General features: G+C 44.4%; 1 protein-coding gene across 1 annotated transcript in view; it reads right to left on the reverse strand.

The window, feature by feature from the left end:
* The window catches only part of LOC149977407 (LIM zinc-binding domain-containing Nebulette-like), a 49,520-nt gene that overhangs the window by 21,524 nt on the left and 3,182 nt on the right, over nt 1–24,814 (reverse strand). The window contains exon 2 of the mRNA XM_090199396.1: nt 21,443–21,537. Coding sequence (XP_090055522.1) covers nt 21,443–21,537 — 95 coding nt within the window. The remainder of the gene's footprint in view (nt 1–21,442; nt 21,538–24,814) is intronic.

The following is a 24,814-nucleotide window of genomic DNA, read 5'->3' on the forward strand; positions in this document are numbered from 1 at the left end:
GTGATTGATTGATAATCCTGACAGCGGAAGCAAAACTGGCCTCAAAGAGGAGATTATTACCATGGTTGCTTACCATCCCAGTTAATGGCCCAGATGTAAAATTGTATGAAGAGGCATACAGATAGTTGATTGCAGTGGTGATTTTAGCGTGTAAATCTTGGTGGGGCAAAATTTAAAAAATAGATTGTTTTTGATGCATGCCAGCAAAGCCACTACACAACACTAAACAATACATTAATTGCACCAACAAACTATTAGGGCCTACATAAAGCTGTCCCAACAGCAGTCCAAACACCTTACCACTGCTACACTTGGCTATCAGTGGAACCTTGTCTGGCAGCGAAACAGTTCATTCAGCCTCATTTACTGCCTTTAAAAAAAACATAGCTGATATGGCAGACTTGCCAAATGTGGTTTCTACTGACAATTGAGATGTACGAACTATGGCATAAGGGGACGACGAGCGGATAAGAGAGAATCCGGCATTTCGCTAGGACGGACATAGTCAATATACAGTTGAAGTCGGAAGTTTACATACACCTTAGCCAAATACATTTAAACACACAATTCAAGACATTTAATCCTAGTAAAAAATCCCTGTTTTAGGTCAGTTAGGATCAACATTTTAGTTTAAGAATATGAAATGTCAGAATAATAGTTGAGAGAATGATTTATTTCAGCTTTGATTTCTTTCATCACATTCCCAGTGGGTCAGAACATACACTCAATTTGTATTTGGTAGCATTGACTTTAAATAGTTTAACTTGGGTCAAACGTTTTGGGTAGCCTTGTGATACAGAATTGTGATACAGTGAATTATAAGTGAAATAATCTGTCTGTAAACAATTGTTGGAAAAATTACTTGTATCATGCACAAAGTAGATGTCCTAACCGACTTGCCAAAACTATAGTTTGTTAACAAGAAATTTGTGGAGTGGTTGAATAACATGTTTTAATGACTACAACCTAAGTGTATGTAAACTTCAACTGTAACTATTTGTTCAGCACTTTTGAAATGTATAGCGACAGAATTCAGAATATGGGCCGTTCTTACTGTGTTCTCCCTGTACACCAAGTCAGAAATGTAGGATAAATAAAGAGGGCATATAAGCAGACAATGAATGCTCTTCCAATATTCAATGATTAAATTTCTCTAAAACAGGCTATAGGCTACATGTGGACCACCAAGTCAGAACAGTAGGTGAAATCAAGAGGGGAAAAGGTACCAAATGATTATGGTGAGGAACATGGGCTACTAACAGCTTACTACAAAACATACACTTAGTATTACTTTCTTAGCTACAGTATACATATTTCCCTGGCATATTACATCATTTATGCAGCAGAATACAATACATTTTTGGACTTGTTGTGCTGTGCTCACTTGAACAGGAAGGTGGTGCGGCGGTCCTTCGTCTGCAAATTGTGTCATCAAATTTTGTCAACAAAGTCTGGCATTCTCTGGATTTATGGTGCTTTCAAGACAACTGGGAACTAAAAAAAAAAACAAGGTTGAATCATGATGCTGTCAGTGATCTTCAGGTCGTAGCTCTGGAAAGAGGCCCGAATTGCCGACTTGCAATTCTGAGTTGGATGACCGTTCCCAGTTGTCTTGAACTCACTGAAGTCAGATTTCCCAGTTCCGAGTTTCCAGTTGTATTGAGCACGGCTGAAGACATGCTAGATGTTTATTATTTTAAGCTTGGAAAAGAGACCCTTAAACTCAGACTTGGGACCACACACCCACTTTACTGAATAGCAGGCTAGTGATTGCTTGATTGATTCCTTCCAAACCACTCATTGTTGAATTTGCGATTTCCAACTTGTTGTGTAATGTTTATGTCCAATGGACGATGAGCACCGATACATTTTAGTTATAATTTATCTTCATTATTTTCCTGAATGATAGGTCACCAATGGTTGATTGCCATTGTGCATACCCACTGGGTACACACTAGTTGAATCAACGTTGTTTCCACGTCATTTAAATAAAATTACGTTGCACCAACGTGGAATAGAAGTTGATTTGACATCTGTGCACAGTGGGTAGTCGCTGTAGAACTCAAGTATACTTTCAAATGAACACTAAGTGACGAATGATTGGGATGAAAATGGTCTCCCGTAGCAACGGCTCACACATACACGTCTCTTTCAACCCTGAGAATTCACTGGTGTGTATGCTGAATGGGACTATTTTAGAAACAAGTTTATTAGGCAGGGAAGGGGTGGAGTGGATTGGGGTGGGTCTTGTAAGTCTCTCTTGTACCTCTGCACACACAATAACAATTTTTCTTCTCTCAGCAGGGCAGAAAAACATGGCTGCCAACCAGGTGTGCGTGGTCTAATTAGAAGAGTCAGGGTCAACGTGGGGTGCTGTTCTTGACATCGGTACAGCTCAACCCCCCCCTTTCTCTCTCTCTCTCTCTCTCTCTCTCTCTCTCTCTCTCTCTCTCTCTCTCTCTCTCCCCCTCACTGTCTGTCTTTCTCTCTGTCTCCAGGTCATCCATCTATCAAGGATGGCTCATTTACTCGCCTCTCTCTCTCTGTGTTTTGGATGAATATGTGAGGAGAGTCTATGGGATACCAAGCTTCAGTCATGAATCAGCTTGCTACTCACTGTAAACAAATCTGGCAACCCATCTACCTCTGCCTCGAACACAACACCTTGGGTTTGCGTCTCTCAATTGTCTAAGGTGTCTTCCTCTTTCCATATCTCCTCTTTCTTCTGCTTCATCAAATTGCTGATAGAAAGATGTCTAGAATTAGATTTTCACTTGTCCAGTTCTTAAAGGAGCAGTAGGCAGCTTTTTGGGCGACCCTACCAAATTCACGTAGAAATGCGAGCCATTTTAATTTTAGCAACCATGAAATGGCGGAGTGATTTCAGTCTATTGTACCTTTAAAGATCAATGTACAGTAGATGGATGGAAGGAGACAAGGAGCAGAGGCTACTGTCAAACGGAACCCCATTACTGATGAAAAGCCAAACTAACGTAGCTAAAGAGGACCCAACAATCTCCAACAATGCATTACTCTCTGTCGTGATCTAACAATGCATTACTCTCTGTCGTGATCTAACAATGCATTGCTCTTTGGCGTAATCTAACAATGCATTGCTCTCTGTCGTGATCTAACAATGCATTGCTCTCTGTTGTAATCTAACAATCCATTGCTCTCTGTTGTAATCTAACAATGCATTGCTCTCTGTCGTGATCTAACAATGCATTGCTCTCTGTCGTAATCTAACAATGCATTACTCTCTGTCGTGATCTAACAATGCATTACTCTCGTTGATAATTGGCACTGGAAAAGTGTTATAGCTAATTACACAACGCACCACTTCCATTTGATAATGTTATCAATTTCTACTTCAAGGCTTTACGTGAGTGTGCGCTCATAACCCCTGGTGAATAAATAAATAAAAACAGCACTGAGTAAATTACAAAATGCTAAATGGGTCTTTGCATCCCCCTGGTAAGACAGAAACCGATCCTAAACTGCTTGATTTACATGACTGCAGCATTTTGTTCTCACATGCGTGTCAGACCTAAATATAACCCCTCGTGTCCTTTCAGACACCGTTTCCAATAATACACTCAGAGGCATCCTGTTCACGTCGAAAGTTTGCTTATTATTCGGGTGAAACGGCAGAGATTTACAATGCTCTGACGCTGGCGTATTGTGAGGACCGATGTGGAGGGCATTGTTTAAATGTTACTGTGGCATTAGAATGCTGTCTGTGGGTGACCCTCCCAGTCTGCAGTAGCACTAGGTTGGTCCTATTCTGCACTGGTTTGGTTTCCTGAGCGAGAGAGAAAAAATTGTTGCTTTGATGTCCGGCGGCGGGGGTTGGTTGGGGTTCAAACTTCCTGTTACCTTGGCCTGGTGGGATATAACAGAGGGAGCCACAGACGGCCATCCCCGTCAATGTTCTTTTTTTGAACAAACACAAAGACAAATGCATGTCCACGACACCACTGTCCATAACTTGTTAAACAATGCTGAGTGAATTATCACCGACAGGCTGAATCTGGTGTTCTCCCTCTCTTGGCGGTTCTGTGAATGCATGCTGAGACAACTTATTTCAATCCTAATGCTGTTATCTCCCATGTATGGCATATGACTTTCACATTCATCATTCAAAATGCCATGTCAGTGAAGCAACATTTTTCCACTGACCAGTCACCCTCTATAGGCACCTGATGGGAGAGGTGTTGATAAAACTGTGTGACTTCTAGCAGCTGAAATAAAACCTTCCAAGGACGTGTCGTCTAGTCCAGGTAAATCCATCCGTACAAGATGGTCTCTTTGTACTCTTTTCACAAGTGAACCCTTCTCGTCAGTTGTGTGATGCTTAGCCAAGGGGAAATAAACATGGGGTCAGCTCCAAGTGTTATACAGGTTGCTGCACAAAGTATCGAAAGAATAGCATTGTCTGGACTTTTAAACTGGCAGCCATGTTCCTAACAGCCACCCAAAAACATGGACACTACAGCGAGTATTCTTCCTGCCTTGTTACACTACCTGTGTAGTATTTCACCAAGCAGGAGTGCAGGCTTACTCTTGAAAACACTGTATTGTGAAACAACTCTACATTGTCTGCTGTGATTGTACTTTATACAGTAGGAGCCATAATATAATGGACCTTAGTTATGTTTCAGCCTCACTGTAGACTGTATATTACACTTAACATGTATTATCTTACCTCAGGTTAACAGCCAAAAAACATGTGTCCCAAATCTTGGTTGATCCATGGCACCAGTGTCAGACTGTGTATCTCCCCCTGTCTGTGTAAATGGTGGGGCACATGTCCACCCCGGGGGCCCTTTCCCCACAACAGGCCTGTTCTGGAGCTATACTCTGTGCTAGTCCATATGTTCTACAACAGCCTCTCAGACCCCAAAAACAGGCAGATCTCAGAACCTTCACTTATACAAATGAAGAAGAAGAAAGTCGCATACACTAGTTTCTCATTGCTGTGTATTTACAGTATATGACTGAGCTGTCAGTTAAAGAGCCTTCATTCGGGTATGAACATACACTTAAATATCTTTACAGATATACTCAGTGGCAACATGTCTTTCAGGGCATTCTGTTTTGAGCCCCACATTTTTAGCAGAGCCTGTTTTGCATGTTATTTTGGCATTAATGCGTGTCACATATCAGCTTGCAAACAATAAAAAAATATAAAATGTGAGATTTGGGTTTTCATAATCAGTGACCCGCCCCTGTGAAAGGACATGGGCTATAAAACTTTTCAAACACGCCCTCCTCTCCCTTCCTTTATAAAGCCTTGACGACAATATAACCTCCTGTTCCGAGGATGTGAGGACGACGGTCCGATGTCAGAATGGTTCAGATAATAACTACAGAACGGAGCCAACATCAGCGTAAGCTTTGGTTGCGAATGGTATGAACTTTGAACTCTTATTCACTACAGAAGTGATGCCTCCTAGCTGTTGAGTTAGCAACAGTAGCTGCAAACGCAGGTTAGGAAGGAACAAGCAGAGTATCCCGTCTACCACACGACGATGTTACTACAACATATGTAATTTACCAGCAGATACATTCTTCAAAGGACAAAGGACTCGGTTGGCAACACGGCCTTCCATCTACCACCAACCTACCGAAGTGCAGCTCAGAGTAAATATTTATTGCATTTTCCTTTTCCAAATGGGCGGTAATTTAAAATGCATAAGATATTGTATTTACGATAGCACAGCTTTGCTCTTTGTTCCTCAGTCTTCCCGCTCTTTCACTCAAACCCAGCCCCTTTTATTTTGCGTAACAAGCTGTCATATCTGTTCCGTCCGCTAGGGACGTTTTCCTTTATGATGTAATTTGTAATCAAGATATGGTTCATTCTTTGTATATGTAATTCTGTGTGATTAGTTAGGTATTTAGTAAATAAATAATTAAACCCAATTTTGTATTGCTGATTCAACTTGTTAGCCAGAGTTCGTGCAGATAACCAAGAATTTACAACTTTCAGATGAGACTGAATTAAGGTGACGATTAATATTGACTGCTATTGATGTAAAATATTACTAGGTTTTTAAGAGTTTATTTCGGAAGATAACAGCTCTATAAATATTATTTCGTGGTGCCCCGACTCTCTAGTTAATTACATTTACACGATTAGCTCAATCAGGTAATATTAATTACGGATAAATTATTTTATAGAATAACATGTCATATCACTTAATCCGGCAAAGCCAAAGACACGACACATATATGGAATCTTTATTGTTTTCTTGAGTAGGGCAGCTCCAAAATGCAGGTGTTTCAGCTTAGCTCAATGCTTTCTGTGGTGGTGGGCAAGCCAGCAGAAAATATGGTGCGTTGCACCGTGATTGGCTCAGTGTTCTGACACTCATGGGAACAATACGTCACCGTCAAGTCTAAGTGTAGAGCTCGAAAATTCAAGCCCCATGGGTGCTGCCATAGAGTTACATTAGAAGTGCCCATCCAAGAAGGCTCAAGGTCATTGGCCACAGATAAAATTACATCAAATCACGCTATATCTACAGTAGCTTTGATTGGACTGATCATGTCAACATCATATTTTCAAAATCTTAGCTAGCAGTCATCATGAATCAAGACGACAATCTACTGGCAAATACTTTTTAATCCTTGTCATATGAAGAGAAATTATGCGTATCGTTGCTCATCGGCTATAAACATTACACAACAAGTTGTAAATCGCAAATTCAACAATGAGTGGTTTGGAAGGAATCTGTGGTTAGAGAATCCAGAGAATGCCAGACTTTGATGACAAAGTTTGATGACAAAATTTTCCCACGAAGGACTGCTGCACCACCTTCCTGTTCAAGTGAGCACAGCACAACAAGGTGAGTCCAAAAATGTCTTGTATACTGCTGCATAAATGTGTATGTTGTATAGTAAGAAGTTAGAAGCCCATGTGCCTCACCCTAATAATTTGGTCTATTTTCCCCTCTTAATTTTGCCTACTGTTCTGACTTGGTGGTGCACATGTAGCATACAGTATAACCAGTTTTAGAGAAATGTAATCATTGAATATTGTAAGAACTTTCATTGCCTGCTTATATGCCATCGTTATTTATCTGACGGTTCTGACTTGGTCTACAGGGAGAACACTAAGAACGGCACATGACAAGGCTCTGCTGATAGCCAGGTGTAGCAGTGGTATAGTGCAATTGATGTATTGTTTAGTGTTGTGTCGTGTCTTTGCTGGCATGCATTCCACATTTAATTATTTTTTTTGCCCCACCTAGATTTACATGTTAAAATCGCAACTGGATATACTCTATCTATAGACTTTGTTTATGGCCAGTTGTCACGTTCTGACCTCTATTTCTGTTGTTTTGTATTCATTTAGTATGGTCAGGGCGTGAGTTGGGTGGGCAGTCTATGTTTGTTTTTCTATGTTTTGGGGCATTTCTATGTTTTCGGCCTAGTATGGTTCTCAATCAGAGGCAGGTGTCATTAGTTGTCTCTGATTGAGAATCATACTTAGGTAGCCTGGGTTTCACTGTGTGTTTGTGGGTGATTGTTCCTGTCACTGTGTTTGTCGTCACAGGATAGGACTGTTTTGCGTTCTCACATTTCTTGTTTTCGTTAGTTTGTTCATGTGTAGTGATTTATTAAAATATGAACAACCACCACGCTGCGCTTTGGTCCGCTTCTCCTCCTCCTACAGACGAACGCCGTTACAGAATCACCCACCGCAACAGGACCGGCGTGGTAACGGGCAACAGCGGCACAAGGAGGAATGGACTTGGGATGATGTGTTGGACGGCAAGGGTTGCTACACATGGGAGGAGATCCTGGCGGGAAAGGATCGCCTTCCATGGGAACAGGTGGAGGCAGCGAGGAGAGCAGAGGCAGCCGGAGAGAGGAGCCGGCGATATGAGGGAACACGGTTGGCAAGGAAGCCCGGGAGTCAGCCCCAAAAATTTATTGGGGGGGGGCTAACAGGGAGTATGGCTACGCCAGGTAGGAGACCTGAGCCAACTTCCTGTGGTTACCGGGGGGCTAGAGAGACCGGGCAGGCACCGTGTTATGCTGTGGAGCGCACGGTGTCCCCAGTGCGGGTGCACAGCCCGGTGCGGTACATTCCAGCTCCGCGTATCGGCCGGGCTAGAGTGGGCATCGAGCCAAGTGCCATGAAGCCGGCTCTACGCATCTGGTCTCCAGTGCGTCTCCTTGGGCCGGCTTACATGGCACCAGCCTTGCGCATGGTGTCCCCGGTTCGCCTGCATAGCCCAGTGCGGGCTATTCCACCTCGCCGCACTGGCAGGGCGACCGGGACCATTCAACCGGGTAAGGTTGGGCAGGCTCGGTGCTCAAGAGCTCCAGTGCGCCTGCACGGCCCGGTCTATCCGTCACCACCTCCACGCACCAGCCCTCCGGTGGCAGCTCCCCGTACCAGGCTGTCTCTCCGGCCCATCCTTGCAGGGGCTCTCTCCTCTCCAGCGCTGCCGGAGTCTCCCGCCTCTCCGGCGCTACCAGAGCCTTCCTCCTCTCCAGCGCTGCCGGAGTCTCCCGCCTGTTCGGCGCTACGAGAGCTACTCAGTCCGGCGCTTCCAGAGCCTTCCTCCTCTCCAGCGCCGCCAGTGCCGCTCGTCAGCCCAGCGCCGCCAACGCCGCCCGTCTGCCCAGCGCCGCCAGTGCCGCCCGTCAGTCCGGCGGTTCCAGAGCCTTCCTCCTCTCCAGCGCCGCCAGTGCCGCCCGTCTGCCCAGCGCCGCCAGTGCCGCCCGTCTGCCCAGCGCCGCCCGTCTGCCCAGCGCCGCCAGTGCCGCCCGTCTGCCCAGCGCCGCCAGTGCTGCCCGTCTGCCCAGCGCCGCCAGTGCTGCCCGTCTGCCCAGCGCCGCCCGTCTGCCAGGAGCCGCCAGTGCCGCCCGTCTGCCAGGAGCCGCCAGTGCCGCCCGTCTGCCAGGAGCCGCCAGTGCCGCCCGTCTGCCAGGAGCCGCCAGTGCCGCCCGTCAGCCAGGGGCCGCCAGTGCCGCCCGTCAGCCAGGGGCCACCAGTGCCGCCCGTCAGCCAGGGGCCGCCAGTGCCGCCAGTCAGCCAGGGGCCGCCAGTGCCGCCAGTCAGCCAGGGGCCGCCAGTGCCGCCAGTCAGCCAGGGGCCGCCAGTGCCGCCAGTCAGCCAGGGGCCGCCAGTGCCGCCAGTCAGCCAGGGGCCGCCAGTGCCGCCAGTCAGCCAGGGGCCGCCAGTGCCGCCAGTAAGCCAGGGGCCGCCAGTAAGCCAGGGGCCGCCAGTCAGCCAGGGGCCGCCAGTAAGCCAGGGGCCGCCAGTGCCGTCAGTCAGCCAGGGGCCGCCCGAGCAGCTGCCCCTCTGTCCAGAGCAGCTGTCGCCCCTCTGTCCCAAGCTGCTGCCGCCCCTCTGTCCCGAGCAGCTGTCCCTCTGTCCCGAGCAGCTGTCCCTCTGTCCCGAGCAGCTGCCCCTCTGTCCCGAGCAGCTGCCCCTCTGACCCGAGCAGCTGCCGCCCCTCTGTCCCGAGCTGCTATCGCCCCTCTGTCCCGAGCTGCTATCGCCCCTCTGTCCCGAGCTGCTATCGCCCCTCTGTCCCGAGCAGCTGCTTCACCTCTGTCCCGAGCTGCCCCTCTGTCCCGAGCAGCCCCTCTGTCCAGTGGGGTCATTGAGAGGGGTGGCCATGGTGAGTAAGCCAGGGAGGCGGACAATAAGGCGGACTAAGACAATGGTGAAGTGGGGTCCGCGTCCCGCGCCAGAGCCGCCACCGCGGACAGACGCCCACCCAGACCCTCCCCTATAGGTCAAGGTTTTGCGGCCGGAGTCCGCACCTTTGGGGGGGGGGTACTGTCACGTTCTGACCTCTATTTCTGTTGTTTTGTATTCATTTAGTATGGTCAGGGCGTGAGTTGGGTGGGCAGTCTATGTTTGTTTTTCTATGTTTTGGGGCATTTCTATGTTTTCGGCCTAGTATGGTTCTCAATCAGAGGCAGGTGTCATTAGTTGTCTCTGATTGAGAATCATACTTAGGTAGCCTGGGTTTCACTGTGTGTTTGTGGGTGATTGTTCCTGTCACTGTGTTTGTCGTCACAGGATAGGACTGTTTTGCGTTCTCACATTTCTTGTTTTCGTTAGTTTGTTCATGTGTAGTGATTTATTAAAATATGAACAACCACCACGCTGCGCTTTGGTCCGCTTCTCCTCCTCCTACAGACGAACGCCGTTACACCAGTACATAAAACATATATTCCCACAGATTTAATGAGAACCTATGGTGCATTTGGATAAGCCATATTATGTCATTTTTCAAAATCCTTAAAACAAATATTTTCTTAGGCTACCCGGATTGACTATTTCCACTCTTCTTGAGGCAAACCAGGTAGAGTAAATCAAAAAGAAAAATATATGGCAAATAGAAATCAAAACTGGATGGTGTTTAGAGATAGATGGGAGGGGTTGAGTGAAGCTGAAGGATGGGACTAAAAACAAAAGAAAGAAGTCGAAGTGTTGTTGTCCATTAGTTTACTCCAATTAGGGGAGGGGTGATAGGGTTAGGGGAAAATAATAAAGGAAAATTTATTAAAATATATATTAAAAAAAGGAAATTACGTAGGCAATTACATTGATGGAAGCCACAATATGTGCAATATTAAAGCTGATCTACACCCTAAAAAAAACGAATAATAAAATAATAATAAAATAAATAACAAATAAATAAAAAACAGTTTAAGATAATTACTTTAAGGCAACGTTTTAGAGAGCCAGGGAGATCTATTATCGTCTACACGGCTGTCGAGGTGATTAAAAGCTGTTTTGGGCTTTTTTTTACTCAGCGATAAGACGTTAAAACTAAGACATTCACTGAATAATCCATCTTGCCCTTGGTGCTGGCTGAGTAGATCCTTTCCCTTGAAGCACAACACAACCTCAGCAGTTGTAGAGTGAGAGAGTGAGAGAGTGAGAGAGTGAGAGAGTGAGAGAGAGAGAGAGAGATAGAGAGAGAGAGAGAGAGGCTCCAAGCAGGGTTCTTATCACTTAGCAATAACACTGATGGGAATTACATGAGAAATCTCTTTTAAGCCTTATAAGCATAATGCAAGGGTCAAATTAAATTGGTCAAATAAATTGGTGTCATTTGCTATTAAGGCTGCATCCTCATCATTGAAAAGCACCTTAGCTATTATATGAACAGAATAATTTTACAAAAAAATGCTATTCTATATACTTTCTATATGATGGAATTTAACATTCCACATTGTTTATATGATTGTCTCTGTTCTCCTTTGAAAGCCACAGAGGAGGATTTCATTTATTCATATAGGCCTCCATGAGCAGTCTAATTCTAAATTACACCACTAGGTCTACCTGAGCAGCCGGTAAGGATGATGACCTGACATTAGCTTAGACATTCTTGGCCAAATCTTATATACAGATCTGCACTACAGATGTAGGCTCTTCATTTGATCACCCTGTTGTGGGAGAACTTTCCTGCAATGTAGCAAATGTAAAACGTGATGCGTATTTGAGGTTCAAAAAGGCTTATGAAGTTTGAAATTTCAAACTTGATTTTCCTTACTGAACAATTTAGCCTGGAGATCACAACATTAAATTAACCAACCTTTCCCATCAGAAACAAGCTGCAATGTTAAAGCCAGTGGTGGAAAATGTACCCAATTGACATACATAAGTAAAGATACCTTAATAGTTAATAGAAAATGAGTCAAGTAAAAGTGAAAGTCACCCAGTAAAATACTACTTGAGTAAAAGTCTTTGGTTTTAAATATACTTAAGTATCAAAAGTATATGTAATTGCTAAAACATTATTAAGTATCAAAAGTAAAAACACAAATCATTTCAAATTCCTTATATTAAGCAAACCGGACAGCGCCATTTTCTTGTTTTTATTTTATTTATGGATAGCCAGGACAACATTTACAAATGAAGCGTGTGTTTAGTGAGTCCGCCAGATCAGTGGCAGTAGGGATGACCAGGGATGTTCTCTTGATAAGTGTGTGAATTGGACCATTTTCCTGTCATGCTAAGTATTCAAAATGTAACAAGTACTTTTGGGTGTCAGGGAAAATATATGGAGTAAAAAGTACAATATTTTCTTTAGGAACGTAGTGAAGTAAAAGTTGTCAAAAATATATAAAAAGTGAAGTACCAATACCCCAAAAAACTACCTAAGTAGTACTTTAAAGTACTTTACACCAATGGTTAAAGCCCATCACATTGAAAGTACCATATATAAAGTCAAGCAGAAGCTTCAAGCAAAAGCTCAAACAGGAAGTACCTATGATGCGCTCAATAGAGAAATGGTCCTCAGAATCAGAGGCTATGCTACAACACTGCTTGCTAGCACTGACTGGAATATGTTCCGGGACTCCGTCGATTGGATCGACGAGCTAACCACCTCCGTCACCGGCTTCATTAAGAAATGCATTGCCGACGTTGTCCCACAGAGAAGGATCTCAGCATTCCCAATCAAAAGCCCTGGATTGACACAGAGGTTGGTGCCAAACTAAAGGACAGGGCAACCACACACAGGGCTGTCACAGACAACTCTGAGGCTACGACTGAAGACATGAACAAGTACAAGAAGTACTGCTAATAACTCTGCAGAGCCATCAAACAAGCAAAAGGACACTATAGGAACGAGGTGGAATCCTATTACACAGGCTCCAACGCCCGCCACATTTGGCAGGGGCTACAATCCATTACGGATTACAAAGGAAGAGCCAGCCGTGATCTGCCCAACAATATTTCAATATTTCATGCACGATTCGACAAAAACAACACTGAGCTGTGCATGGGGCCCCCCCGCCAACCCAGAGGACTGGGTGATCTCGCTTTCCGAGGCAGACGTGAGTAAGGTTTTTAATCAGGTCAACACTCGCAATTTCGGACGGTATTCCAGGGCGAGTTCTCAGAGCATGCGCAGAATAGCTGGCAGGCATATTCACTTTAATTTTGAACCTCTCCTTGTCCCAGTCTGTAATCCCCACGTCTCAAGTTCTTTGTTCCCAAGAACTCTAAGACTACCCCCATGTAGCATTACAGCTCAACACCGAGCTTGGGACCCTGGACTGAACACCTCCCTCTGCAACTGGATCCTGGACTTCCTGACAGGCCGATCCCAGGCCGATACCGGAAGCAAGGAGAAAGGCTGACAGGACCAAGGTAAAAACGATGTTGGAAGCGGATATAATCGAAGAGTCGAATAGTGAGTGGTGCAGCCCCTTAGTGTTGGTGACAAAACAAAAACTTCTCTAGGATAGGGGGCAGCACTCTGCTTTGCTACTCATCCCCAGAAGATAAGATATGCATACTATTAGTAGATTTGGAAGTAAACACTCTGAAGTTTCTAAAACTGTTTTAATCATGTCTGTGAGTATAACAGAACTTATTTAGCAAGGGAAACCCCGTGGACAAACTATTCAGATTTTGTTTTTTGAGGTCACTCTCTTTTCCTACCGCTTCCACTGTATGTCAACAGTCTTTAGAAATTGGTTGAGGTTTTTCCTTTGTGTAACGAAGAAGTTCAGCCATCCAGAACGAGGGTAACTTGAAGTGTACTGTTAGATAGAGGCGCATGACCAGAAAGCTAGCTACAGTTTGTTTTCCTCCTGTATTGAACGAAGATCATCCTGTCTTCAATTTTATCGATTATTTACGTTAACAAATACCTAAAGTTGTATTACAAAAGTAGTTTGAAATGTTTTGGCAAAGTTTACATGTAACTTTTGAGATATTTTGTAGTCACGTTGCGCAAGTTGGAACGCGCCAAATCAATGGACATTTTGGATATATATTGACGGAATGAATCGAACAAAAGGACCATTTGTGATGTTTATGGGACATATTGGAGTGCCAACAAAAGAAGCTCGTCAAAGGTAAGGCATGAATTATATTTTTATTTCTGCGTTTTGTGTCGCGCCCGCAGGGTTGAAATATGCTTCTCTCTCTTTGTACTATGGTGCTATCCTCAGATAATAGCATCGTTTGCTTTCGCCAAAAAGCCTTTTTGAAATCTGACATGTTGGCTGGATTTATAACAAATGTAGCTTTAATTTGGTATCTTGCATGTGTGATTTAATGAAAGTTAGATTTTTATAGTAATTTATTTGAATTTGGCGCTCTGCATTTTCACTGGCTTTTGGCCAGGTGGGACGCTACCGTCCCACATATCCCAGAGAGGTTTAACCAGCGAATGTTTGGAGATAAAGGAGGAAGCAGCCTGCACAAAGTGGCAGAGTAAGGAGAGAACAAAGTGCGTTATGAAGAGTGGGAGAAGAGAGAACAATATCTGTGTGCTTACACGTTGTGACCTGGACTGTCGGACTACCCCCCTTGTGCACCGAACCGGATTGGCTGAGGACCCGAGTGTGTGGACTACCCCTGGAGAACGGAACGGACAACGAGAACGGCGTGTGGACTGGGAAGTAATTGGTGAATTCTCCCTTCTTCCCCAGTGTACCAAAATCCCTATTAAACTCCCTATTCGCATTCTAGTTGTGCTCCTGGTGCATGTTTGTTATGGAACTTGGTGACGTGGAAACCCCACTCCCTTGAGCCTGCTACAATATTTATTATGGTATTGGTACTGACCCTGGAACTGACCCTGTATATAGCTTACTTACTTGTCTTGTGTTCTTCTTATTTCTATTTCCCGTCTTTTTTTGTCCTACTTTACTTGATTTTATTGTACTATACTGTATATTGATATTGATTATTGCATTGTTGGGAAAATAACTTGCAAGAAAGGCATTTCACCCCTACTTGTGCAAATGACAATATAATCATAAAACTTGAAATCTTTACTGATCTGAAAAGACAGTTTAGGTGATAGCAATATAGAAAACGATGGAACTGAATGACCTGGAAATCACTTTCACCTGTCCCGTTCTTTGATATTACTGTAGAAGAGGCAAGGAGATGAGGAGAAGATGCAGCGCATTTGACTATTAAGACGCACCCTGTGTGTTAAGACAGCAGGTAAACCTTGGTGACAGAGAGGCTTATCAAATGACATGCTTTGATGCAACACATAACTAATGGCTTTTCTTTTGTTTGCTCAACTATTCATGCATAACATTCTTATTCTATAAAATATACTCTGCTTTAGATCTATGCCTTTTCACAGCTTTTCAGTTCTGGGTCATCTCATAAAAGATTAGTCAGAGAGTTACATAAGTTTCCCTCATATTTCTTGTCTGCATGACAAATGACGTTGTCTCTGTCTCTGTCAGACAAAAGAACATTGTCAACCCCTGTATGTGTTGAGTACAATGAAACGTCCTCTTATCTTGTGCATTTGAAATGCTACTTAGCTTTTGGGGCATTTATCAAGTCCCTCAATAGCAGTCGTTACGAAATGTCACTACACGAAAGGCTCAGAAATGGGGTACATCTTTGCATCATCACTTTCTAATGAGCTGTCAGACGTTAGATAACATACTGTTAATTATTCTAACTGAAAAATAAATATGAATATAAATATTTTAAGGAAAATTGTATTTAAAAGATGGTAATGGCATGACTGACTATAAGCCTTCCTCTACACTGCAATACAAAAGCAGTTAAATATTAGTAATCTGCTTAAATATTAGTGATGAACTGGGCACAGTGTCACACAGGTTTATTTAAAAAGAACTAGGAATGGCAGATTAAAAATGCCCTCTTCCCCTGACATATAATTGACCGTGTGCTTTCCCTTGACCTGCAGTGAGCTCAAAGCATTGTCTATTAAAAAGGGGCAATCTGCAGTTGTTGCATCCATTTTTGGACTTATAAGTTAATGATATGTACTAGAGGTTGACCGATGAATCAGAATGGCCGATTAATTAGTTATTTTTGGGCGCCGATTTGCCGATTTAAAAAAAAGATATAATTATTTTTATACCTTTATTTAACTAGGCAAGTCAGTTAAGAACACATTCTTATTTTCAATGACGGCCTAGGAACAGTGGGTTAACTGCCTTGTTCAGGGGCAGAATGACAGATTTTGACCTTGTCAGCTCGGGGGATCCAATCTTGCAACTTTACAGTTAACTAGTCCAACGCAATAACGACCTGCCTCTCTCTCGTTGCACTCCACAAGGAGACTGCCTATTACGCAAATGCAGTAAGCCAAGGTAAGTTGCTAGCTAGCATTAAACTTATCTTATAAAAAACAATCAATCATAATCACTAGTTAACTACACATGGTTGATGATATTACTAGATATTATCTAGCGTGTCCTGTGTTGCATATAATCTGACTGAGCATACAAGCATACAAATATCTAAGTATCTGACTGAGCGGTGGTAGGCAGAAGCAGGCGCGTAAACATTCATTCAAACAGCACTTTTGTGCGTTTTGCCAGCAGCTCTTCGTTGTGCGCCAAGCATTGCGCTGTTTATGACTTCAAGCCTATCAACTCCCGAGATGAGGCTGGTGTAACCGAAGTGAAATGGCTAGCTAGTTAGCACGCTAATAGCGTTTCAAACGTCACTTGCTCTGAGCCTTCTAGTAGTTGTTCCCCTTGCTCTGCATGGGTAACGCTGCTTCGATGGTGGCTGTTGTCGTTGTGTTGCTGGTTCGAGCCCAGGGAGGAGCGAGGAGAGGGATGGAAGCTATACTGTTACACAATACTAAAGTGCCTATAAGAACATCCAATAGTCAAAGGTTAATGAAATACAAATGGTATAGAGGGAAATAGTCCTATAATTCCTATAATAACTACAACCTAAAACTTCTTACCTGGGAATATTGAATACTCATATTAAAAGGAACCACCAGCTTTCATATGTTCTCATGTTCTGAGCAAGGAACTTAAACGTTAACTTTCTTACATGGCACATATTGCACTTTTACTTTCTTCTCCACCACTTTGTTTTTGCATTATTTAAACCAAATTGAACATGTTTCATTATTTACTTGAGGCTAAATTGATTTTATTGATGTATTATATTAAGTTAAAATAAGTGTTCATTCAGTATTGTTGTAATTGTCATTATTACAAATAAATGTAAAAATAATCAGCCGATTAAATCGGTATTGGCTTTTTTGGTCCTCCAATAATCGGTATTGGTATCGGCGTTGAAAAATCATAATCGGTCGACCTCTAATATGTACCCATTGGTTCTTGAAGAACATAACTTAGAAATGCCTCACGAGCTTAGTTTAACTGTCATACTATATAGCCTCAAAACATTGTTAAAACTATAATTTTTATATCATGGATGGTCAGTCGTTGCATCCATAGCTCTGTCTATGAATTTGAGATTGTTTACATTTCTCCAGCCCCATCCCTCAGCTTTTTACCAAAACAGGGGTGGGGAGTACGCTTTGTTATTGTTTCTACTGCTGATTGCCACTTTAAGCGGAGGTGAACGCTGCACAGAGTGACTCCAGGGTCTCACTTGATTCATCATACCACCCCAGGACTGACTGTACGTCGCTCGGTATAAGACTAAAATGTAAATGCAAGACACAATCTGTAAGATTTGAGAGTTTATTACAACTGTATTACTGTATCATGACCCAAAATCTGACAACATATGTGTGTATACAGGGAGATACTGGAGAATCCAAAAGTCTTCCTGTTTTCTCTTATGATACAGCACATAGACACAGAGGTGGGAAAAGTTTCCATTAATGCAACTTTGTAGATTCTGTCCTGAGACTCCAGAAGAGAAGCTTACCATGGAGGTCAAAGGCTAAGTAGCATTCCTTTCCAATGTGTAATTCCTTCATTTACCAATGTGTAAATGAAGGTAGCACAGGACTGAAAATGAATTGCACTAAATAACACACAGAATCCTAAGAGGGTTGAGCATGTTGATGTTGGGAAGGCCTGAATCCCAGCACAATGCTGACAATGTGCTTTTCTAATCCTTCCGCAATTTTCTCTTTCATCTTCCCACTGTAAAAAGACGGGGCAATTGAGGAGCATGAGAGAGAGAGAGAGAGAGAGAGAGAGAGAGAGAGAGAGAGAGAGAAAGAAAGTCCCAAGAACATTGATTATTGTAAGAACCTTTGAGGAACTGACCCAAGGTTTGGAACCCGTGGGGGTGGGCTTAATTAAAAGAATGCACCACCCCAACACATTAGGGAACACCTTCCTTTCAGGGATACTGAATTTCACTTAAGGAATTTGGGAAATTCCACATAGGGAATATAGTCAGAACACTAAGGGCTTCTAGAGGCTATGGAGAGGTGTAGTATCATAATGAAATAGGTGGCCTATTCTACAAGTCTATTAGCCAGTGAGAGGAAATGGTTTTATGGCCCTAAGGGGTCAGAGGTCATTTTCACCCAAAGGAGCCATTAATTAAATGCTATTGGGTGTGTGACAAGGGTAGGACAGAGTGTGTTCTGTTTGTAGACTTAGAGGCTGTGTTTCGGTAGGCTTTCCTGTATACATTTATAATGCAGTCTTTTCTTGGGGATTACTCTAAACAAATGTGTTGAAGCTGCATGCAACAGACAAACAAGATATTTGCTGAAAACATTTTTTGGGCATTTCTACTGTGTGTGTGCGTGTGCTGATAATACAGCAAAATAGATAGTGTCTATGCTTTATATATTGTTCAAATGAAGGCTACATTGAAACCCTATCAATAACAACACAAGGACAGCAGATTAAATATACTTTAAAATGGTGTTGTTGAAATGCTGGAGGTGTTCCTCTTCAACAAACTGCACTATACTTCCACACTAGCATCAGACCCTTGAACGGACCCACACTTGTTCAGGTAAGAGGGTTTACACACACCCCTTCCCTGCAGATCTGAACAAGAGCTCGGTAGAGGTAACCAAGCACATGAGCTGTGGTTTATGTAAGGGATAAGAGGGGCTATGTGTTCTATGGAAAATAATGAACTACGTGGAAGGTGGGTTCCACAATGCGCTAGCGGAGTTGAAGGTGGGTTCCACAATGCGCTAGCGGAGTTGAAGGCATGTTCCACAATGCGCTAGCGGAGTTGAAGGCGTGCTCCACAATGCGCTAGCGGAGTTGAAGGCGTGTTCCACAACGCGCTAGCGGAGTGGAAGGCGGGATCCACAACGCCCGGAAAGCGTGTTCCACAACTAGCGGATTGGAAGTCGTGTTCCACAAAGTGCTAGCGGAGTGGAAGGCGTGTTCCACAACGCTCTAGCGGAGTGGAAGGCGTGTTCCACAACGCTCTAGCGGAGTGGAAGGCGTGTTCCACAACGCACTAGAGGAGTGGAAGGCGTGTTCCACAACGCGCTAGCGGAATGGAAGGTGTGTTCCACAACGTGCTAGCGGAGTGGAAGGCGTGTTCCACAACGCGCTAGCGGAATGGAAGGCGTGTTCCACAACGCGCTAGCGGAGTGGAAGGCATGTTCCACAACGCGCTAGCGGAATGGAAGGCGTGCTCCACAACGCGCTAGCGGAGTGGAAGGCGTGTTCCACAACGCGCTAGCGGAATGGAAGGCGTGTTCCACAACGCTCTAGCGGAGTGGAAGGCGTGTTCCACAACGCGCTAGCGGAATGGAAGGCGTGTTCCACAACGCGCTAGCGGAGTGGAAGGCGTGTTCCACAACGCGCTAGCGGAATGGAAGGCGTGTTCCACAACGCGCTAGCGGAGTGGAAGGCATGTTCCACAACGCGCTAGCGGAATGGAAGGCGTGTTCCACAACGCGCTAGCGGAATGGAAGGCATGTTCCACAACGCGCTAGCGGAATGGAAGGCATGTTCCACAACGCGCTAGCGGAATGGAAGGCATGTTCCACAACGCGCTAGCGGAATGGAAGGCATGTTCCACAACGCGCTAGCGGAATGGAAGGCATGTTCCACAACGCGCTAGCGGAATGGAAGGCATGTTCCACAACGCGCTAGCGGAATGGAAGGCATGTTCCACAACGCGCTAGCGGAATGGAAGGCATGTTCCACAACGCGCTAGCGGAGTGGAAGGCATGTTCCACAACGCGCTAGCGGAATGGAAGGCATGTTCCACAACGCGCTAGCGGAATGGAAGGCATGTTCCATAACGCGCTAGCGGAATGGAAGGCATGTTCCACAACGCGCTAGCGGAATGGAAGGCATGTTCCACAACGCGCTAGCGGAATGGAAGGCGTGTTCCACAACGCTCTAGCGGAGTGGAAGGCGTGTTCCACAACGCGCTAGCGGAATGGAAGGCGTGTTCCACAACGCGCTAGCGGAGTGGAAGGCATGTTCCACAACGCGCTAGCGGAATGGAAGGCGTGTTCCACAACGCGCTAGCGGAGTGGAAGGCGTGTTCCACAATGCGCTAGCGGAGTGGAAGGCGTGTTCCACAATGCGCTAGCGGAGAGGAACTGACTTTCAATGGAGTTGCATTATTTTCTAGAGAACGCATAGAGCCCCGATTGATTATCTCTTTTATAAACCACAGCTCATGTGCTTGGTTACCTCTAACGAGCTCTTGTTCACCACACAAACAGTTCTTGCTTAACAAAACTTTTTTCAATTCGACTTTTGCTTTCAAAAGCAGCTCTAATAAAACTTTTAAAAAGGAACTATAGCCATAAAATTCTACCATGCAAATACACTGTGTGTTATAGGGAAATAATGATCGCTCTAGAATGCCTTTCAAGCCAATCAGAAAAGAGTATTCAACAATAACACGGTATAAATAGAACGAATAATGTATTATGTCATGTGCTCTTAAATGTAAATGACAGTAATTGCACTTCTGTAAGTGTGTGTGTGTGTGTGTGTGTGTGTGTGTGTGTGTGTGTGTGTGTGTGTGTGTGTGTGTGTGTGTGTGTGTGTGTGTGTACACGCGTGTACGTGCGTGTGTCCGTCCACGTGAATTAATCTTCTGTGCGCTACTGCAAGAGCCTCTAATAAACCAAGGGCCGTTTATCTGAGAAGTAAAGAGAAACGCAAAGCAGAAAACCAGGCAAAAGCGTTGGCCCTCCATCTGCTTTCATGCTGGGGGACAGAAATAGACTTGTTGTGCTCTCTTATAGAAGGCCCTACTTGCCATGTTGCTCTATGGATCAGGCCAGTCTCCAGCCTACACTTCAGATTTCTCATCTGAAAGATTTTCCAGACACATCTGGATGTTATGAGTGTGTTTCAGATGTAACAAGCCTGACATTACTAGTAGATTAACCAGGCTTTGGAGACGAGGACAGACCTCTCCTGTACTCTAACACTGTCTTGTCAGGAAATTCCCCTCTGGACTCAACTCCCTTTTTCTATGTTCATGTGGAACTGGTGGGAATCGAACCTGGGTCTCGCGCACACCAGCCCAACAACTTAACCATTAGACCAAGAAGATATCCTCATGGCCAAGAGCGAAATAGTATCAGGCAGGTCCACCTTATCACAAGAGCGGGATTCCAAATCACCTCCACTATAAATGCATTGCCCATTAATGCCCACTGCTCATACCCTACTTCTGCCACTTCATCAACAAAACTGTTTGAGACCACTGACTTAAGCCCTAAAACCAAAGCATATAAATAACTGAAGCAACAAATGTACTCACGCATTGCAGTAGGGCTTCTTATCGTAGCCTTTGTAGTTCTTCATGTTCAGGGTCATCTTACACACCTCGCAGTGGAAGCATCCTTTATGCCAATTCTGGAAAGGAAAACACAAATTATATTTCAATTCAGTTTGGCCTTCTGCTGGTGCTCAAATTTGAGAATTGTGAATGAATAAGTGCCTTCATTAGTTGAAAGGCATCCGAGACATAACTAATATTCCAGATTTCTATGACCACAACCAAGAGAAGTGATTCTAAACAATTAAGAAAATAAGAAAGGTTTCTGAATTCAACAAAGGTTACCGTATCAAAACAAATCAAACGTGCCGAATACAACAGGTGAACAGTGAAACGCTTACTTACAAGCCCTTAACAATTATTTTTCTTAACTGCATTGTTTAAGTTTTTTAAAAAGTTAGAAACATTTTAAAAAATTACAAATAAAGAATTAAAGAGCAGCAGTAAAATAACAGTAGCGAGGATATTTACAGGGGGTACCGCTACAGAGTCAATGTGCAGGGCACAGGTTAGTCAAGGTAATTGAGGTAATATGTACATGTAGGTTGAGGTAAAGTGACTATGCATAGATAATAAACAGAGAAGCAGCAGCATAAAATAAGGTGTGTGTGGAGGGGACAATGCAAATAGTCCGGGTAGACAATTGATTAGCTGTTCTGGAGTCTTATGGCTTGGGGGTAAAAGCTGTTAAGAAGCCTTTTGGACCTCGACTTGGTGCTCCGGTACCGCTTGTCGTGCAGTAGCAGAGAGAACAGTCTATGACTAGGGTGGCTGGAGTCTTTGACAATTTTTAGGGCCTTCCTCTGACACCGCCTGGTAGAGAGGTCCTGGGTGGCAGGAAGCTTGGCCCCAGTGATGAAATGGGCCATACACATTACCCTCTGTAGTGCCTTGCGGTCGGAGGCCGAGCAGTTGCCGGACCAGGCAGTGATAAAACCAGTCAGGCAGGATGCTCTCGGTGCAGCTGTAGAACATTTTGAGGATCTGAGGACCCATGCCAAATATTTTCAATCTCCTGAGGGGGAATAAGCTTTGTCGTGCCCTCTTCACGACTGTCTTGGTGTGTTTGGACCATGATAGTTTGTTGGTGATGTGGACACCAAGGAACCTGAAGCTCTCAATCTGCTCCACTACAGCCCCTTCGATGAGAATGGGGGCGTGCTCGGTCCTCCTTTTCCTGTAGCCCACAATCATTACCTTTGTCTTGATCACGTTGAGGGAGAGGTTGTTATCCTGGCACCACATAGCCAGGTCTCTGACCTCTTCCCTACTGGTTGTCTCATCGTTGTCGGATGATCAGGGCTACTGTTGAGTCGTCAGCAAACTTAATGAAGGTGTTGTTGTCGTTCCTGGCCATGCAGTCATAGGTGAACAGGGAGTACAGAAGGGGGCTGAGCACGCACCCCTGATGGGCCCCCGTGTTGAGGATCGGCATGGCTGATGTGTTGTGACCTACTCTTACCCCCTGGGGGGTGGCCCGTCAGGAAGTCCAGGATTCAGTTGCAGAGGGAGGTGTTTAGTCCCAGGTTCCTTAGCTTAGTGATGAGCTTTGAGGTCACTATGGTGTTGAAAGCTGAGCTATAGTCAATTAATAGCATTCTCACGTAGGTGTTCCTTTTGTCCTGGTGGGAAAGGGCAGTGTGGAGTGCAATAGAGATTGCATCATCTGTGGATCTTTTGGGGCGGTATGTAAATTGAATGGGGTCTAGGGTTTCTGGGAAAAAAGGTTTTGATGTGAGCCATGGCCAGCCTTTCAAAGCACTTCATGGCTACATATGTGAGTGCTACGGGTCGGTAGTCATTTAGGCAGGTTACCTTAGTGTTCTTGGGCACAGGGACTTTGGTGGTCTGCTTGAAACGTGTTGGTATTACAGATTGAAAATGTCAGTGAAGGCACTTGCCAGTTGGTCAGTGCATAGTGCATGCTTGGAGTACATGTCCTGGTAATTCGTCTGGCCCTGCGACCTTGTGAATGTTGACCTATTTAAAGGACTTACTCACATCTGCTACGGAGAGCGTGATCATACAGTTGTCTGGAACAGCTGATGCTCTCATGCATGCTTCATTCTTGCTTGTTTTGAAATGAGTGTAGAAGTAATTTAGATTTTCTGGTAGGCTTGAGTCACTGGGCAGCTCGCGGCTGTGCTTCCATTTGTAGTCTGTAATAGTTTGCAAGCCCTGCCACATCCGACGAGCGTCAGAGCCGGTGTAGTACAATTCAATCTCAGTCCTGTATTGTCACTTTGCCTGTTTGATGGTTCGTCAGAAGGCATAGAGAGTCCTGCTCCTTGAAAGTGGCAGCGCTCAATGCAGATGTTGCCTTTTAACCATGGCTTCTGGTTGGGGTATGTACGTATGGTCACTGTGGGGACCACGTAATTGATACACTTATTGATGAAGCCAGTGACTGATGTGGTGTACTCCTCAATGCCATCGGAAGAATCCCAGAATATATTCCAGTCTGTGCTAGAAAAACAGTCCTGTAGCTTGGTATCTGCATCATCTGACCACTTCTGTATTGAGCGAGTCACTAGTGCTTCCTGCTTTAGTTTTTGCTTGGAAACAGGAATCAGGAAAATAGAATTATGGTAAGATTTGCCAAATGGAGGGCAAGGGAGAGCTTTGTACGCAACTCTGTGTGTGAAGTAAAGTTGGTCTAGAGAGTTTTTTTCCCCCCTCTGCTTGCACATTTAACATGCTGTTAGAAATTAGAGAAACCCGATTTAAGTTCCCTGCATTAAAGTCCCCGAACACTAGGAGCGCCACCTCTGAATGAGCATTTTCTGTTTTCTTATGGCCTTATACAGCTCATTGAGTGCCGTCTTAGCGCCAGCACCGGTTTGTGGTGGTAAATAGACAGCTACAAAAATATTGAAGAAAACTCTTGATAAATAGTGTGGTCTACTGCTTATGATGAGATACTTTAACTCAGGCAAGCAAAAGCTCGAGACTTCGTTAATATTAGATTTCATGCACAAGCTGTTGTTTACAAATATACACAGATAATCTTGCAGATGCAGCAAAAACCCCGCAAATTGTATGCTATCCATGTCATCGTTCAGCCATGACTCTGTGAAACATAAGATATTACAGTTTTTAATGTCTCGTTGGTAGGAAATTCGTAATCGCAGCTCGTCCATTTTGTTATTTAATGATTGTAGGTTGGCAAATAGGACTGATGGTAGAGGCAGATTACCCACTTGCCGTCGGATCCTTACATACACCCGACCTACAGTTGAAGTCGGACGTTTAGATACAGTTAGGTTGGAGTCATTAAAGCTTGTTTTTCAATCACTCCACAAATTTATGGTTAACAAACTATAGTTTGGGCAAGTCGGTTAGGACATCTACTTT

This window comes from Oncorhynchus mykiss, chromosome 15 (genome assembly GCF_057628025.1).
Source record: "Oncorhynchus mykiss isolate SJ-2025 chromosome 15, ASM5762802v1, whole genome shotgun sequence".
Taxonomy (NCBI): domain Eukaryota; kingdom Metazoa; phylum Chordata; class Actinopteri; order Salmoniformes; family Salmonidae; genus Oncorhynchus; species Oncorhynchus mykiss.